This window comes from Tachysurus fulvidraco, chromosome 2 (assembly GCF_022655615.1).
Source record: "Tachysurus fulvidraco isolate hzauxx_2018 chromosome 2, HZAU_PFXX_2.0, whole genome shotgun sequence".
NCBI classification, from domain to species: domain Eukaryota; kingdom Metazoa; phylum Chordata; class Actinopteri; order Siluriformes; family Bagridae; genus Tachysurus; species Tachysurus fulvidraco.
The window spans coordinates 17,677,323-17,694,885 of record NC_062519.1 but is presented as its reverse complement, the minus strand read 5'-3'; the positions used below and the strand labels follow the sequence as shown (position 1 = coordinate 17,694,885).

At 41.9% G+C, this 17,563-nt stretch overlaps 2 protein-coding genes across 4 annotated transcripts in view; both read left to right on the top strand.

The window, feature by feature from the left end:
* Positions 1-7,140, top strand: part of gnai2a (guanine nucleotide binding protein (G protein), alpha inhibiting activity polypeptide 2a) — a 29,059-nt gene extending 21,919 nt beyond the window's left edge. The window contains exons 4-9 of the mRNA XM_047810541.1: positions 1,609-1,769; positions 2,477-2,605; positions 4,964-5,093; positions 5,338-5,491; positions 5,603-5,821; positions 6,244-7,140. Of these exons, the coding sequence (XP_047666497.1) occupies positions 1,609-1,769; positions 2,477-2,605; positions 4,964-5,093; positions 5,338-5,491; positions 5,603-5,793 (765 nt within the window). The 3' untranslated portion in view covers positions 5,794-5,821; positions 6,244-7,140. The remainder of the gene's footprint in view (positions 1-1,608; positions 1,770-2,476; positions 2,606-4,963; positions 5,094-5,337; positions 5,492-5,602; positions 5,822-6,243) is intronic.
* A 4,501-nt stretch (positions 7,141-11,641) lies between these two features.
* Positions 11,642-15,659, top strand: inka1a (inka box actin regulator 1a). 3 transcript variants are annotated; one of them, XM_027153783.2, is made up of 2 exons: positions 11,642-11,917; positions 14,625-15,659. In XM_027153783.2, the coding sequence occupies exons 1-2, from the start codon at positions 11,915-11,917 to the stop codon at positions 15,507-15,509; spliced, it is 888 nt and encodes a 295-aa protein (XP_027009584.1). In that variant the 5' UTR covers positions 11,642-11,914; the 3' UTR covers positions 15,510-15,659. The 3 variants fall into 3 exon arrangements, with proteins under 3 accessions (XP_027009584.1, XP_027009585.1, XP_027009586.1); XM_027153784.2 differs by lacking the exon at positions 11,642-11,917 and adding an exon at positions 12,562-13,436; XM_027153785.2 differs by lacking the exon at positions 11,642-11,917 and adding an exon at positions 13,493-14,340.
* Positions 15,660-17,563: the final 1,904 nt, after the last annotated feature.

Sequence of the window (17,563 nt, the reverse complement as noted above, 5' to 3'; positions counted from 1 at the left end):
TTGTATTTGTCCAAGTGGGTGTGGTCTAATATTCTAATTAGCATGATAGATTGACTCCCATCCTGCAACACCACATAAACAGAAGTATTACTAAAAGCTCAGTAGGAGGAGCTCAGTGTGATTAGTGAGACTTAACACAAAAATTAGTCCCGGGCTTTTATCAAAGATGTGGGTTCATTAAAAAAAAAAAAAAACCTGTTGATAGAATTTTATCCTATTACCTCCTTTGGTTAGAGCGGTGGCATAATTTCCACGTCGTTACAGACTTGTTAATATTTAAATGCATTAGAATACCTAATCTTTTCGATAATTAAAATCCCCATGCATATTTTAAAGGTGTGCGATATATATAAATATATATATATATATATTGCTTTATTTCAGCATTACTCATCACCGCTCGATCATTAAAGCAGTCCATGATTGCTTTTCCAGATTAGACTCCGTCCCCAGCAGCTGTACATGAGCTCAGAGCGGCACAGAGCCCTACGCACACACACGCACACCAACACACACACACGCGCACAGGCCTGTGAAACGCTGCTTTCATTTTCGGTCGTGATTGAGTGTTTAAGCGATGAAAGCCCCGTATTGTTCTCCTGCCAAATCCGCAAAATCCAATCAGAGAGGGAAAATAACTGCAGGGCTAAGACGATTTCACACCTCACACAGACGGACAGAGTGGAGGGTGGACACAGGGGTACAGACCGACTCTCATACGCTTAATAACTCAAAGGAACAGTAAGAAAGCCAGAATACCTGAGTCACCTTTTATCTGACATGACCACCAATGAGACTGTATAAGGAGGCGACAGTGACGGATAAGTGTGTGTGTGTGTGTGTCTGTCTGTGTATGTGTTTGTGTCTGTCTGTGTATGTGTGTGTGTCTGTCTGTGTATGTGTGTGTGTGTCTGTGTGTCTGTCTGTCTGTCTGTCTGTCTGTCTGTCTGTGTGTCTGTCTGTCTGCGTGTCTGTCTGTGTGTGTGTATGAAATGATGTCCACTCTGTTCTGTGAGCTTTACAAGTGGTTGAACGTTTGATTGTCACGTTGTTGCTGCAATACAGCCATAAAACGATCCATCAGACACGCGGCGCTCACTCATTAGCCATATAATTACTAAGATCTGCTGGAACCGAATGTCTGCGCACACACACACACACACAGACCCTGTTACAGCCTACATGTGCTGTAACACTCTCATTTCAATTCTAATAATAAACGTTAAAGTTCGAGTAGAAATATTTAACGTCGGTTTACAGAAGCCAAGCTCGCCGATTCTCTCTGAGATGAAAGGTAAAATCGTTCCCCTCGTACCTGCCATGTCTCAGTAGTGCATTGTGACATCGTGTATCATGATGTCGATGTACGATTCCATCACCTGGTCCCTGGTCATGGACCTCGATCAGCATCACCACCTGCGTGCCCGATAATCAGGACAATTATTACCGTCACAGTTACTGAAGATTTAGTCAAAGTTCCCAAAACACAGAGGACAGAACTAATGATCCATTTTCAGTCTAGCAAATTATAACTGGTAAATAATTATTCTGTGTGTGTGTGTGTGTGTGTGTGTGTGTGTGTGTGTGTGTGTGTGTGTGTGAGAGCAGGACGATGCGAGACAGCTGTTTGCCCTGGCTGCAGGAGCAGAGGAGCAGGGCTTTTTCCCTAACGATCTCTCCAGCATCATCTCTCGCCTGTGGACTGACGGAGGAGTTCAGAACTGCTTTGCTCGCTCCAGAGAATACCAGCTCAACGACTCGGCCGCTTAGTGAGTGCACGCACTCATGCGCACACACAAGAGGAGACACCGTAGTGTGTATAACTTAGTTTTTGTCGCTTGTGTACGTTTTCTATCTTCAGCTCCCACAGGTAAACACTGTTCAAGGGCTGGCTGCTAAGTGGAGATCACAAGCTTAAGGTGTTATGTTGGTTTTGTCAGTAAGATGAGTTCGGTCATGTCAGACTGCTCACACAGCGGTGTTATTCTAATGTGCAGAGCAGAGTCTCAGTCAAACTCCACACCTGAGCCAAATAACACTCGTAATTCCCCAAATCAAGTGCTCTCATGACCATGTAATCTCTCAGAGAGTGTGAGTAAGAGTGTGTGTGTGTGTGTGTGTGTGTGTGTGTGTGTGTGTGTGTGTGTGCGCGTACATGTTTGGGTGCAGCTCAGTTGATGCATCTCTGCTTACAGAGTGTGATCTTCATGGTCGAGATCAGGTTGTTAATTCCACGTCTCGAGACTTGTTCTGGTTTAACAAACGACACGAGGATTTGTGTTTCCACTTCTGCATGACAATAAAGAGGAAAGAGGAAGTGTGTTTGTGTGTGGGTTCAGTCACAAGCTTCAGGCTACAGTCAGGAAACATGAAAGTGCACACAGTTTATGGAGATGTTTTCTGATGTAAAGGAATAGTTTGGCAAAAAATTAAACATAGCTTCCAATGATCAGAGGTGTGTGTGTGTGTTTGTCAGCTACCTAAATGACCTGGAGAGAATAGCCCAACCGGACTACATCCCGACTCAATCTGACGTGTTAAGGACCCGGGTGAAGACCACAGGCATCGTAGAGACACACTTCACCTTCAAAGAGCTCCACTTCAAGTGAGAACCTCTCTCTCTCTCTCCCAGTCTCTCTCTCACTCGCTCTCTCCAGTGTCTCTCTCTCTCTCCCTTGCTCTCTCTCTCCCTTGCTCTCTCTCTCTCTCTCTCTCCCAGTCTCTCTCTCACTCGCTCTCTCCAGTCTCTCTCTCTCTCTCTCCCAGTCTCTCTCTCACTCGCTCTCTCCCAGTCTCTCTATAACACAAGTCTCTCTCTCTCTCTCTCTCCCTCAGTCTCTTCTCTCTCGACCTAGATTCTCTCTCTCTCTCTCCTAGTCTCTCTCTCTCTCTCCGCCCTCAGTCTTCTCGCTCATCTCTTTCCCCAATCTCTCTTGCTCTCTCTCTCTCGTCTCTCTCTCTCCCAGGTCTATCTCTCAGGTCTTTGCTCTCCTCTTTCTGCCCACCAATCTTCTCTCTCTCCCAGTCTCTCTCTCTCCCAGTCTCTCTCTCTCTCTCTCTCTCGCTCTCTCCCAGTCTCTCGCTCTCTCTCTCGCTCTCTCTCTCTCTCTCTCTCAAATCTCTATTGCTCTCTGACTCAAAGTCTATCTCTTGATCTCTCTCTCTCTCTCTCTTCTCTCTATCTCTATCTCTCTCTACAAGTCTCTACTCTCGCTCTACTCCCAAGTCTCTCTCTCGCTCTACTCTACCCCCAATCTGCTCTTGTCTATTCTCCCAGTCTCTCTCTCATTCTCTCTCTCCCAGTCTCTCTCTCTTGCTCTCTCTCTTGCTCTCTCTCAAAAGTATATCTCTCTACATAGATCTCTAACAAGTCTACGCTCTCTCTCTCGCTCTATCTCTCTCTCTCTCTCTACCAATCTCTCTTCTCTCTCTTCCCAGGTCCTCTCTCTTGTCTCTCTGCTCTCTGCTACTCTCTCTCTCTCATTCTCTCTCTCCCAGTCTCTCTCTCGCTCTCTCCCAGTCTCTCTCTCTCTCTCTCTCTCTCTCGCTCTCTTCAGTCTCTCTCTCTCTCTCCCCAATCTCTCTTGCTCTCTTTCTCGCTCTCTCCTAGTCTCTCTCTCTCTCTCTCTCTCTCTCCCAGTCTCTCTCTCTCTCTCCCAGTCTCTCTCTCTCTCTCCCAGTCTCTCTCTCTCTCTCTCTCTCTCTCTCTCTCGCTCTCTCCCCAATCTCTTTTGCTCTCTTTCTCCCAGTCTCTCTCCCAGTCTCTCTCTCCCAGTCTCTCTCTCTGTCTCTCTCTCTCTCAATCTCTCTTGCTCTCTCTCCCCCAATCTCTCTTGCTCTCTCTCTCACTCGCTCTCTCCCAGTCTCTCTCTCTCTCTCTCCCCCAGTCTCTCTCTCCCAGTCTCTCTCTCTCACTCGCTCTCTCCCAGTCTCTCTCTCTCTCTCTCCCCCAGTCTCTCTCTCCCAGTCTCTCTCTCTCACTCGCTCTCTCCCAGTCTCTCTCTCTCTCTCTCTCGCTCTCTCTCTCCCAGTCTCTCTCTCTCTCTCTCTCTCTCTCTCTCTCTCTCTCCCCCAATCTCTCTTGCTCTCTTTCTCCCAGTCTCTCTCTCGCTCTCTCTCTCCCTCTCTCCCCCTTCTCCTTCTCTTGTCATTCTCAAGCCTAAAAGATTGTTCTATGTAGCTTTACAGTGAGAAAATAGCGTATGTGTGTAAAGTATTACAACTTTCTCTAACATCAGACAACACGTTATATATTTTCACACACCACAAACTTTTTATAAGAGAGAGAGATTAAAAGAGTGTGTGTGTGTGTGTGTCTGTCCAGAGCTTGTAAAGCACGTGAACCTATAAATCCAGGTGAGAAGAGTATTTTCTAACACACTCCAAAACCTTCACAGCTCTAATACACAGAGCCAATGTTAGCTTCCCCATTTTCCTCAGTCCACTTACATCATGATGAACACACACACTGGACAGGAGCATCTTTCTCTCTCCAGCTGGGTGTAACCATGGCAACAGTGCCCACACTGAAATGGCAGCAAATGCCACTGAAATGGCAATGTTATTGGGACAAGCCCACCTCGACCCACCCCATCACCACCACCACAAATACACACGAGGAAGAAGAGCAGTGAGAGGAAGGACAGTGTATGTTCCATTAACCCTGAGGAGGAGGAGGAGGAGGATGATGGTGGTGCCGGTGGTGAAGTATTCTCCAAAATATTAGATAGTCCATCAGTGATGGATCAGATACAGGGCAACATCAGACTGTCCGATCCACTGTCTTGTGTTTCAACAATATTTTAGGACTGGTTTCTTATCTTCATGTAAAACAAACTGGTTTATCGTCTGTGTTTTCTGAATAAAACATCACATTAAAGTACGTTTGGCGAACGATTAGTTATTAAACACCGATGTGAAGTTGTGCAGAGTTACAAACAGGGACGCTGATCTCTCTCTGCAGGATGTTTGATGTTGGAGGTCAGCGTTCTGAGAGGAAGAAGTGGATCCACTGCTTCGAGGGTGTTACTGCCATCATCTTCTGTGTGGCCATGAGTGCTTATGACCTAGTGCTGGCTGAGGACGAGGAGATGGTGAGAAAACTCGCTCAACTTCACACACCACATCCACTTTGAGGTGTCACTCAACGGCTCTTCACGCCTCACAGAAGAGCCGTAGAGTGACACCCGAGTCTCATTTTGTTTGATTTGAGTCTCCCCGATGTGATTAATGCACCACTTTATTACACACCGATTGTAAAAAAAAAAAAAAAAACCCAAATGATAAAAATCATATTGAGCAGTTTTTTACGTCACCTAATTATCTGTTTCATCTCAGAACCGCATGCACGAGAGCATGAAGCTGTTCGACAGCATCTGCAACAACAAGTGGTTCACTGAGACGTCCATCATCCTCTTCCTCAACAAGAAGGACCTGTTTGGGCAGAAGATTGAACACAGTCCTCTGACCATCTGCTTCCCTGATTACACAGGTAGGAAACAAAGGTCATTGCTCTGATCCTGCTCCTCAAATCTGGCAGTCCAACCACATCTACAGTCTGATAACAAGCTTTAAACCAGGTCATTCTCTCTCCGTCTTCCAGGGCCCAGCACGTATCAGGAGGCATCTGAGTTCATCCGCACTAAGTTTGAGGATCTGAACAAGAAGAAGGACACCAAGGAGATCTACTCACACTTCACCTGCGCCACCGACACAGAGAACATCCAGTTCGTCTTTGACGCAGTCACCGACGTCATCATCAAGAACAACCTGCGTGACTGTGGACTGTTCTAGAGAAAATGCCCAAAGACCACAGGTCCAGGTGAAAACACACACACACACACACACATACACACACACACATACACACACACACAGTATGTGTATCACATAGACACCATTAATGTAGATACAAATAAATTCTGTGGCACAAACATGAACACAATCACAATAATAATCTCTCTCCCTTCATTCCTTACTTTCCATCTTCGGTTCGTTTTCATTTTTCTCTCACTCCCTTTCTTTGTGCTACTGTCTATCTCTTCCTCTATCGGTCTGTTTTTTGTACACACTCTCTCTGTCTCAAACATCTCACTGTCTTTCTCACACTCTGACACTCTGACGTTCTCTCTTTTTTTTTTTGTATGTCTTTCATGCGCGCGCGCACACACTCTCTCTCTCTCTCTCTCTCTCTCTCTCTCACACACACACACATATAATTTGTCTTTCTCTTTCTTTTCTCAGACTTGAACTGGAGTGTTGAGCAGGTGAAGGTGTTCTGACTGACTGCACTCTAACAGTTTCCCGCTTCAGCCTGCTTTTGAAATGGTCGAGTCACCGAATACTTGGAGCATTCACCATTTCACCAACGTCGCCTTCCTCCCCCGACACATCAGCGTTCTGCCCCCGAACACCCCTCTCCCCCCTCCCCACCTCCCCTCACCCGGTCTCTCTTCCCCGTTTGCTTTTAGACTGCAGCTTCTTCGTCTTATCGTTATTAACCCCGTCAGGCTTCAACCACAAATTGAAATTATTATTTTTTTTTATTATTTTTTTTAAATCAACGGTTTTCTTCTATGTTTATTTCTTTTTGAGTAATAGCAGGTTAAAAAAAAAAAGAGCAAAAAAAAAAACCCTTTTTATATGAGTACATTTGTTTTAGTCTAGAGAATCCGATGTGCATTATTTTATTAAACATTTAATTGCATCAAGTGTTTTTATAGAAGCAGCAGATGAACGGAGAGAAATTAGATTAGAAAAAGGAGAGATTTTGTAAAAGAAATAATGTTTACACAGCATCATATATATCCATGGTCGTGCACCTCAGAGTCTCCACAGACATTCCTGATTCAGTTTATGTTGAAAAGTTATTTAAAACACACAAGCTGCAGAAACGACAAGGAATTAACGATGGTTTAGGAGTCGAGAGCAGTAAAGTGTGTATGAATATAATTCTCTCTCATCCATTCCATCATGTGCCTTTATTATTATTATTATTATTATAATCATCTTTATCCTCACATCCATCTCTCTCTGTACGCTATGACATCATGTAAGGAGAAAAATCGATATAAAGGCTAGTTTAAAATGATCAGGCCTGTATAATGATTTAATTTAAATAAAGTTTAAGTCACTAGAGAAGATTCTGTGCAGTTTATTTGTCCAAACACACAGGAAATTCAACTTATTGCATTGTCGATACATGTAACTGAGGTTGTTTAGCATCGATTATCACTAGGTTTTTTATTTTAATGTCATTACGTTTAATATGTCAAGCAGAATCGGATTCTAAATTAAAATTCCTATTTATTCTCACATCTGTTAGTGATTAGATATCGTCTGTAATAACCGATTAGATCTGAGTAAGGCGCATTTTTATAATAGATTTCCATCATTTGTTCCTGATGACGTGAGGTAAAGTTTTTGCCGTCTGTTCGTTTGTACCCTTTACACCTGAATTGTGAATCAAATCTGAAACGTACACAAAATGACTAAGGATTAAACAGAAAGCTGAGCCAGGAAGGAAGTGTTGACACCATCCACATCAAATCCATGTTTTGTCATGTTCTGCACTTGTGGTTTTGACCACAGACGGAATGACGTCTTACATCAGGTGTATAATCTTCCAGAAAGTGGGTGAGGCCTATTGTCTGACCTCTTTCAGCTCTTTTAAGCATTAATGTGAGAGTGTATTGACAGGAGATACTGGTGAGAAGGCGTGTGTGTGTCTGTGAGAGAGAGAGAGAGAGAGAGAGAGAGAGGGAGAGTGTGTGTGTGAGGGAGAAAGAGAGAGAGAGAGAGCGTGTGTGTGTGAGAGAGAGAGAGCGTGCGTGTGTGTGTGTGGAGTGATAGTCGTATGGGTCTGTCCAGCTTCTGACAGTTTCTATTATCTGGGTTTTGAACTTCACCATTAAATCTCTTAAGAGGGGGGGGGAAATGTAATATTTTTATTTAGACTTCAGTGACGACATCATTTGTTTCATCATACGAGAGACTTGTGCTGCCATCTAGTGACAGCTTCAGGAAACAGCAGGATTAGTCCATAATGGCTGACTTGCATTAATCAGCATTAGTGCAGAACTTTCATTTGACCAGGATTTTAATAACAGCTGTATTCCCCAAGGCTGTGTGACTGAATAATTACTGAGTAGGATTGTGATTATTAACCACAAGAGAACGATCAGTGATGACTTGGCACTGTTTACGCTGTGAGAGCCACATTTTATTGCTGTATTTGTACTGATTGTGATGATATTTAATGTAGGATTAATAAAGTTTGGACTCTTGAGGGAGTAAATACTGTAACAGAGGAACCTTTTTAACAGGAGATCACAAAATGGCTCCTGTTCCGCAGGTAAATCTCTCTCGTTGTTGTCTGTAATTAGGCAGCATTGCTGACATTTTGTCTTCAGCTCCTAGAGTTTCTGTGTGCATTAGAGAAAAGTGCTTGAGGTGCTGAACTAAAATGGAGTTACACAAATGGAAGAGGCTTAATAACGATGTTCCAAGGCTCAGGCAGTCTGTGCTTAATAATCACATTTACTCTTATTGAAGTCACTGTGTTGAGTGTGTGTGTGTGTGTGTGTGTGTGTGACCGCATATACACATACATGCTTACTGTAAGGGATGGTGTGGTCTCACTGTAGTGGGTCTCAGTGTTGTCCTTACTGTGGTGGGTGTGGTCCCAGTGTTGTACTCACTGTAGTGGGTGTGGTCTCAGTGTTGTCCTTACTGTGGTGGGTGTGGTCCCAGTGTTGTACTCACTGTAGTGGGTGTGGTCTCAGTGTTGTCCTTACTGTGGTGGGTGTGGTCCCAGTGTTGTACTCACTGTAGTGGGTGTGGTCTCAGTGTTTGTGTGTATTTACAAAAAAAAGGCAGTCATGTTTTAGAAATAAAGGTACATTTACATGTAGAACCTTGTACTTTGTAGAATGTCGCATGTATTTAGCTTAATTACTGTGCTTGGTATGAGACTGTTGAATACATTTACAGGGGACTATAAAGGTTTTAAAACAGCGCCGAGGTTAATAACCAATCAGTGACCGGTGGCGGTAAACACGTCTCTGCATGCATCTGTGCAGGTGAGGATGACTATGGAGACTCCAGCAGTCAGAGTGGAGAAGATAGTGGAATCATTATTAAGAGCTTTAATGATCATGTTCTGAGCAGAAAAACGGGAGTAAGAAAAAAAATTATAGCATATAATTAAAAAATGAGTTGCAATGTGAACTGTTGCTGTGGAATTTTTTTTAGCCTTCAATTGTTCTTAAAGTCATCTTTCCAAAACAAAAGAAATTCTTAATCATCTATGCCAATGTCCTTTTCCTCACCTGCACATGGATGGTGATGTCACACTTGATTGGTTCGGTCTACGAACCAAAGTTGAAGTCAACGGCCTGATCCTTTACTGTGTGGATATCCTCTTCCTCAAAGTCCTGCTCAGACCTCAGGTTCAGCTGCCCTACACATGCACATACATAAACAAACAACATTTCAGCATTAAGCATCTTGTGTATAGTTTGATGGAAAAAGTAAATGTTTATCGTTAAGCATCGTCCACCACCCGCTGAGATAGATTAAGACCCCACTATATAGATTGAGAATTAAATGCTAAATATGAAAAAACTCCTAATACCTCTTTAATAGCTCTTATCTATAGTTATAAAGGCTCATTTGTAAGGTGTGACACGTTGGAAATCCTTCCTTACCACAAGAGCCAGTGGAGAAACCACACAAGGGTCAAACTCATTGATGGGAGTCACAGTGATAAGGACCAGAACTACAGCTGTAAAAAGCAGATACAGGTAAATATCTCTGTGTATGTTTTAATCTATCAGACCACATGAACTATTCTGTGATTTCAGGGTGGAGTCTGAAATATTTAAAGCTGCAGTATGTAACTTCTGGATGTCTGGACACTGTGCAGGATGTAATTAAAAGGCAAGCATGAAGTTTCATGTTAAACTAGTGAAATGCTTTAAAATGGCAGGTAATCCAAAGCAACTGTTTTATACATACAAAAGAAGGATGTATTAATACAACTGTGTTAGTTTAAATGACCAGTGGCAGTTCAGTACTGACTCGATAAAGCAGGACTCTCAGAGTCAGCAGCCATGACGGTCACCTTGTACTAGGAAAAATTCAATATCATGATCCAAATCTGCTGTTCACCTAAAAATGATGTAAAACGAACAATCGGGCAGTAAAATCCCAACTGTCCAGATAAGACACACATTAACTACATTGTCTGTTGCAGTATCAAGGACCGCCACAGGACGGCGCTCGTGATCAACACATTGTCATTTACTTACCACTAAAAGTCAATATGCCACAGGTTTAAATTTTTATTCCTAAAAAATAGACTCAGCCATGTTATTCCTTGTACTGTCCCATAATTCATCATGTTAGTCTATAGTCTTAAACTGTTGGACAAAAGAGTCTGTGTGTTCGTGTTAAAAAAAAAAAAAAAAAGCTTTATAATACTTTACATTCACTTTGATGTAAACTCTTTATTTATTGTTTATGTTCATCACCACATCTCAAAAAGGCAAAAATGTGCAGGCTCTTATCACAGAGTTAATTAATTATCTTAATTAGCCTATTGACATTTAATAACAGGTTATCAGGTTAATAACAAGTTAACAGGTTAAAAACAGATTATTAATACCTTAATAATAACCTGATATATACCCTGTACTCTGAAATATACCCTGATAATAGCCTAATAATACCCTGATAATAGCCTAATACCCTGATAATACCCTAATACCCTAAAAATACCCTGATAATGACCTAATAATACCCTGATATTAACATGATAATACCCTAATAATACACTAATAATACCCCAATAATACCCTGATAATACAATAATACCCTAATAATACACTGATATTAACCTGATAATACACTGATAATACCCTAATAATACGCTTATAATACCCTAATTATACCCTAATAATACCCTAAAAATGTCCTAATACCCTGATTATACCCTAATAATACCCTAATAAAACCGTATGCTAATAATACCCTGATAATACCCTAATAATATGCTAATTATACCCTGATAATACCCTAATAATACCCTGATATAATACCCTGTTGTTATTCTGGTGTTTTGAAGCACATTTCTGAGGACTGGACATTTATCCACTTTAATTATTTGCTATAATTAAGTGATTTGAGGAAGAAAGTCACCGGTTGTCAGGACTCTTTGTTGACTGATGAAACTAAACATGTTTAATATCATCGAAGGGGAAATGTGTGTGTATGTAAATGGTGTGTGTGTGTACACCCTAATAATATGTATGTGTGTGTGTATATATATATATATATATATATATATATATATATATATACGTATATACATACATATATGTATATATACATATATGTATGTATATACGTATATATATATATATATATACGTATATATATACTGATTATAAGACATTATAACACCTTTTTTCGTTTTATTCTCCTCAATTAAACCTTCATTCTGTTATAATTCTCTCATTTCGCTGAATAAAGATGGCTTTAAATTTCTGACCTAAATGATATTTTATTCCCCAAAAACATTCGTTTTTTTTCTGATTCTGAGGTAAAATTAAAAAGAAGGCGGGACAACGGCGGAAAAAAAAAGGTCGTTCGGATTTCACCCGTCGTTCTGATTGGCCAGTTTCTCTACTCCAGCGTCTGATTGGCTGTCTCCAGAACAAGGCACGCGCTCAAACTTGACGTTCCCTGCTGCCACGAGCCCATTCCCCAAAGAGCTGAGATCACAGCAACATCTGGGTTTATACCTGCTTTATATTTATAGACTCAACGTTTAATGCTTTATCATTCAGTTTCATGTTGAACAGCTGGTCGTTATTGAATGCAGTCAGATTATTCAGGACTTTTCTTCTAAGACATGGTAAGCACATTCATCACTTAATTAACTTAATTATTCAATTAATTTGTTTGTTTTTATGTCTGTTATAAGCTTATGTCACCCAGATAAACTCTGGGCTGAAAGTGCGTCCGATCCCATACAGATGTGTATAAACACACACTGATCTTTCGCTCTGTTGCAACTTCATTGATTTCTGATTAAGTCTTCAGCTGTTGGGATCAGATCCAATGTCCTTCATAAGTTCTGCATGCATGCATTATACTGACTTTTATATGCATTATAAAACTTTTATATGAATTATAATGAAAACTTTTATATGCATTAAAAATAAAACTTTTATATGCATTAAAAATAAAACTTTCATATGCATTATAACGAAAACTTTTATATGCATATAAAACTTTTATATGCATTAAAAATAAAACTTTCATATGCATTTTAACTAAAACACGATTACTCATGTTCGAGCATGCAACGTTTATAAATGGGCTTTTAAGTGGAATAAAATATCTAAATAATGAAAAAAAACTTTCTAAAAACATGTTCAGGACCAGAACTCATGGTTCGGTACAGAGAGTGATTCTGATTTGTGATGTTTATCGTAAATCATGAGTTTCGTAGTTGTGTGGTGGTGGTGTTTTTTTTTTTTTTTTCTTTGTCCCTGGTTATCAGTCCTTGCGTCAGTAGAAGTGTTTGCTCTGTCCAATACAGGATTCAGATTTGTAGCATGAGATATTATTCACAAAGAATCCAGAGATCTTGGAGATAAGCGACCTTCCTGGATGGCTTTCAGAGGAGATGTGATCTGCAGCAGCTTCGTCTGAACTTTAGCATTGAACATAAGGAGTGTTTATATTTGTTATTTTTGCAGAATTTGATTTTAGGAATCGGTCCCTTTAAACAAGTTTGCAAAGTCGATCTTACTACGGCGATAACGAGTGAACGTTAAAAAAAAAAAACAGTTTGGTGAATGATTGAAATGACACAATACTCCTTGTTCCTCGTATGTAGTTAATCAGTCAGGAGGTTCAGTTTAGTGTTCCCTTAGTTTTGCAACTCTGATGTAGATAACAAGTCCCATCAATGTTCTTTTGTAAACATCTGGATGTTTGTGTGTATCCGCTTGTACAGAAACGTGAAGCTGTTGTTGTTTAGTGTGCAGATGTTGTTTAGAAAACAGCCTGTTAACGAGTGGAAGGAGTAGATAAAGATTTACGAAAGGTTTTATTGGTAAGACTTAAATTAAGACCTCAGTTTCTTGTAAGGAAGCAAACATCAGACACCAAACCTTCTGGAGCGAACAGGGTTTGATTGTTTAAATAGTGATTGCTCTTAAAGATTATCATTAGGCCAGTGATTATAAACAGTTAAACCCGTCACGCACTACATGGCGAACGTGGACACGTCGCCCCGCCCACCGTTTTACTTTGGATAAAGGCAGATTTTTGGGCAGTGCTTGAAGACCAGATTTAAAGACTGTCCCATCTGGAAGATAGCATCAGGACAGCAGCTGCTCCTGCTCACTGGATGAACCTTCTGTGTAAGTCGCTAGAAATGATTCCGACTTAAACCGTAACGCTTAGGTGATTATTATGGTGGGAAAATTATTAATTATTAGCGTGTGGTGAAGAGAAGGATGATACGGGAGCAGCTTGACATCTTCACTTCTCCTGGGCTACAGTCCAGCTGATGAGAACGTTCAGATGCATGTTGGATTGTTTTTTCCATACTTGGACAGATGTGTCCAGGGTCTGTGATTAATCGTAGTGGACGATCGAGCCAGTGGGTTATTATCAGACCAATCAGAGCAGGAATATAGGACTCGTTATCTTCGAGTCAGGATCTGGCGAGCGTTCAAGGTCGATGTGAGTCATTGCTGTTTCTGCAGAGCGATCTGTTCTGATCTGTTCTCCAGCACAGTCTGCCTGGATGAGCCACAGTTTATATTGTGTTTTGTTGTTGTTTAGATCTGGGCAGATGTGGAATGAAGATATAGTGCAGATTTTTTGGCCACGGTCAGAGCGCGTGGCCGACCGAGTTCCCTCTGTCGGATTTCGTTCACATCCACGTTTTTTGTTTTTCTTCACACAGCAGGGTGTAACAGACTGGATTAAAAGCGATGACTAGCTGGTGACTGTTAGTGTTGTTCTCAGTATGAATAGAGCAGGGTGCAGCTCTTACTGTCTGATCCCTTCATGTCTGAGCCTGTCCACACATCCAAGTGTGGAAAAACCAAGACTACCTGGTAGAGGAAGAGACACACGCTCTCGTAACTGCCAACGGTTTTGGGCTTGTTCTGTAGCACTGCCGTTCCTAGATCACATGATGTGCCTGCAGTGAGGCTTAAGTAAATAAATGTTAGTCAGGAATAGTTTCGGGAGTCTTCTGCACTCTCAGGTTGTGGAAATTGCACGGCTTTGCGGGATTTAGGGTTACGGGGTCAAGTAAGTTTTGGGCTTTTTTAATACAGCATGAGAACCTATTTATAAAAAGTAAGCAGTGTTCTCTATCGCAGAAGGTTGCACTATGACACTGGCAATGCAAAATACAACTGCATTTTGTTTCGTCTCTTATTAAATAAACTTTCTTTGTTGGCACCGTTACAAAAGATTTCAGTTGTTTCAGAAGAATCCTAAAGACTCGCATCACTGCTATCGTGATACCATGAGGTTATTCTTTTTCCAAAGTGCAGTGTATTAACTCTGTGTTTCTTCTCTCTGTCCTTCAGTTGTGTGTTCAGGACTCGGGTGGATGTCTCCGTGAGCATGTGTGCTGTATGATGCGCTCGCTTCAGGACTTGAAACAGCTACACCGGACTTGTGCCATGCCGGCCTCCTCTGGCCCCTGCAAGGTGCTGATTGGACGGCGCGACCGGCGAGCGCGGCTCAGAGTCAGCGACGCCAGCGACACCAGCAGCTCTGACTCGGCCTGTCAGCTCTCCTGCCCCATGGAGGACGAGGACAGCAGTGCGGCCAGCAGTCTCGAATTTGACTCCGGCTACTCCGAGGCATCATGGCCTGACGAGGGACCTGTGGTGCTGCGCAAATTCAGAAAAGTGCGCGCTGCTTCGGTCGATTTTAATCTAGAACCGAGCCCCCCTCCCAGGACACGTCCCAAATCGACGTCGGACGCCTGCCTGGAAAAGTGGACGTCGTTCGAGGTGCCGAGTGAACCGGAAGACTGGACGGCGGCACTGCTGACACAAGGGCGCAACCGCCATCCGCTCGTTCTCGGGGACAACAGCTTTGCTGATCTCATTCAGAACTGGATGGATTTGCCAGAGTGCCCATCAGAACCGACGGAACCGAAGCCGAGCACAAGCAAGCAGTTAGCCAAGGACTTTCTGGTCAACATGAGGCGGAGGATAGCGAGAATTTCACAGAACTTAGACGGGCAGAAAAAACTGGTTTTGGACTCATCTCGTTCAAACAGGGCTGCCACGGCGACCAAACGACTCTCGTGTCCTGTCGATGTTCCGCGGAACGTTCCATTTTTCCACAAATCTCACTTGGACCTTCAGGAACAGGATACAGATTTTTACCGTTTCACAGCACTCATGAAGACCGGCAGCCGGCAGCCGATCATCTGTAACGACATCATCGGATACATATGAGTGACCGAGCGGATTATCTGACTGAACGGACATGTCGCTTTTATAACAAACATCTGTATTGTTGTTGCCATGATGCTAATGGTCAAGCTAACCATAATAATGCACATACTATAGTAACATTATTGTAATAAAAACACCTTGTACATTTGACCTCTCTGTGCTTATTTCACCAGACACAATCGCATATTCCACTGATTCCAAAAGTAATCGTTTACTTTAACATGAACACGCAGACCGAGCAGACGACAGCATGGTTGGAAGTCACAAGCTCTATCATGGTGAGCTGGAATCGAATTTGGTTCAAAAGCGACGGTTTTGTCTCGTAGGTGATCGATTGTCTTGTAGTTTCGAAGCACATTTACGGAGATCTGCGAATGCATTCATTTAAAATACATTTTTGATTCATTTATTTATTATTTCCCCCCCCAAATTATCCCTTTAATACTTAGCTCTTAACTATAAAGCCTCAAGTAGCCTAGCATTAAAAAGGCCAGACTGTGCATCGACAAAACACACTTATCCATTTCCTGTTGTACTGAAAACTAATTGATGTCTCTGAAGGATTTTTAGAGAGATGTTTTAATGAGTGCGGGGATTTTCAGACGAGACGTATTCCGACATCATCTTCAGACGGAGTCAGTAATATACCTCAATATGTCTTTGTTTATATTCATTTAAAACCTCATCCATTCGACCTAACAGGAGATCATGGTCTCTTTAACCCAAATGGATGGAATTTCTGCATCGACGAAGAGATTTGTACGTGTGAGTGGAAAAGTGATGTCTCAGCATTGTTTGTCTCAGCCGATGCACCACATCTGAAACCCATCCATTAACAAGCTGTTGTTTTTTTTTAAGGCTCAGTTTCAGCTCAGACTTGATCTAGCAACACGGACAGAGATTCTTGACTGGAGTGAAGCATGAGAGGCTTAGCGTGGAAGAATCGAGGTTCAGGTTTTGGGATAGTGTGAAGATTGACTGCAGCTAAATACTTCACGCTCTCCTTCAAACTCCTCGAGTTGCACTGAACTACATGAGTGCTCGAAGGAGCCGCTGGGTTTTTTTTTTTTTGCTTTCATGTGCTGGTCCAAAGGCCACGAGTAAAACCCACAAGCTGAATTTACACCATACGACAAATCCACAAGACAGAAACATATTCAATTCAATTCAAGTTTATTTGTATAGTGCTTTTTACAATGGGCTTCGTCTCAAAGCAGCTTTACAGAACATAAACATATAACAGAAGTTAAACATAAGGAGAAAAAAGAATTAATATAGTTAAAAACTTAAGATATATATATATAGTTCACAGTATGTGTATGTATGTATGTATTTATCTATCCCCCTATGAGCAAGTCTGAGGTGACTCAGGCAGCAGTGGCAAGGAAAAACTCCCTTAAGACCTCATCCTCATCTGGGTGACACTGGGGGTCTGATTACAAATATACAGTCAAACAAGTGTTGCATTGGTGTAAAGATCACATGGAGTTCACATCTCCTCTTGGTAACATACAGAAAGGGAGAATGCTTACGGACTGAAGACGTCCTTCAGAGACATCCTGCAGAGTCTTGGTGTTTTTTATGTATGACACCAGCAGGATGCAATCGTTTTCACTACAGGTCTATTGGAGAACACACTCACACACACACACACACACACGCACACTAGGGGTTTTAGTGATGTCTAAAAAAAAATTAAAAGACTGTTGAAATCAGATCACACGCTGAAATCAGCTTCTATTTATTTGGTTTATTTAAAAAAAAAAGGGGCAGCAGATATAATATATTCTAATACTAAAGAGACTGACTCCAGGATCAGATTTCACCTTTAATCTCCTTATTAAATCTAGCAGGACAGGACACCCAGCGAATCCCTGAATCATCTAAAGCAGGGCTTCATCAATGCTGGTGGTTTTGCAGGCGCTTCACCGGAGTGTTATAGAAATATCCCTGTCATATTATACTTCCCAGACTGAGCAGTAACACGGGGTAAGTGGCAGGTTCTACTATTTATTACGAAGGCAAAAGAGTTTAGTCTGAATGGGGTCAGCTGG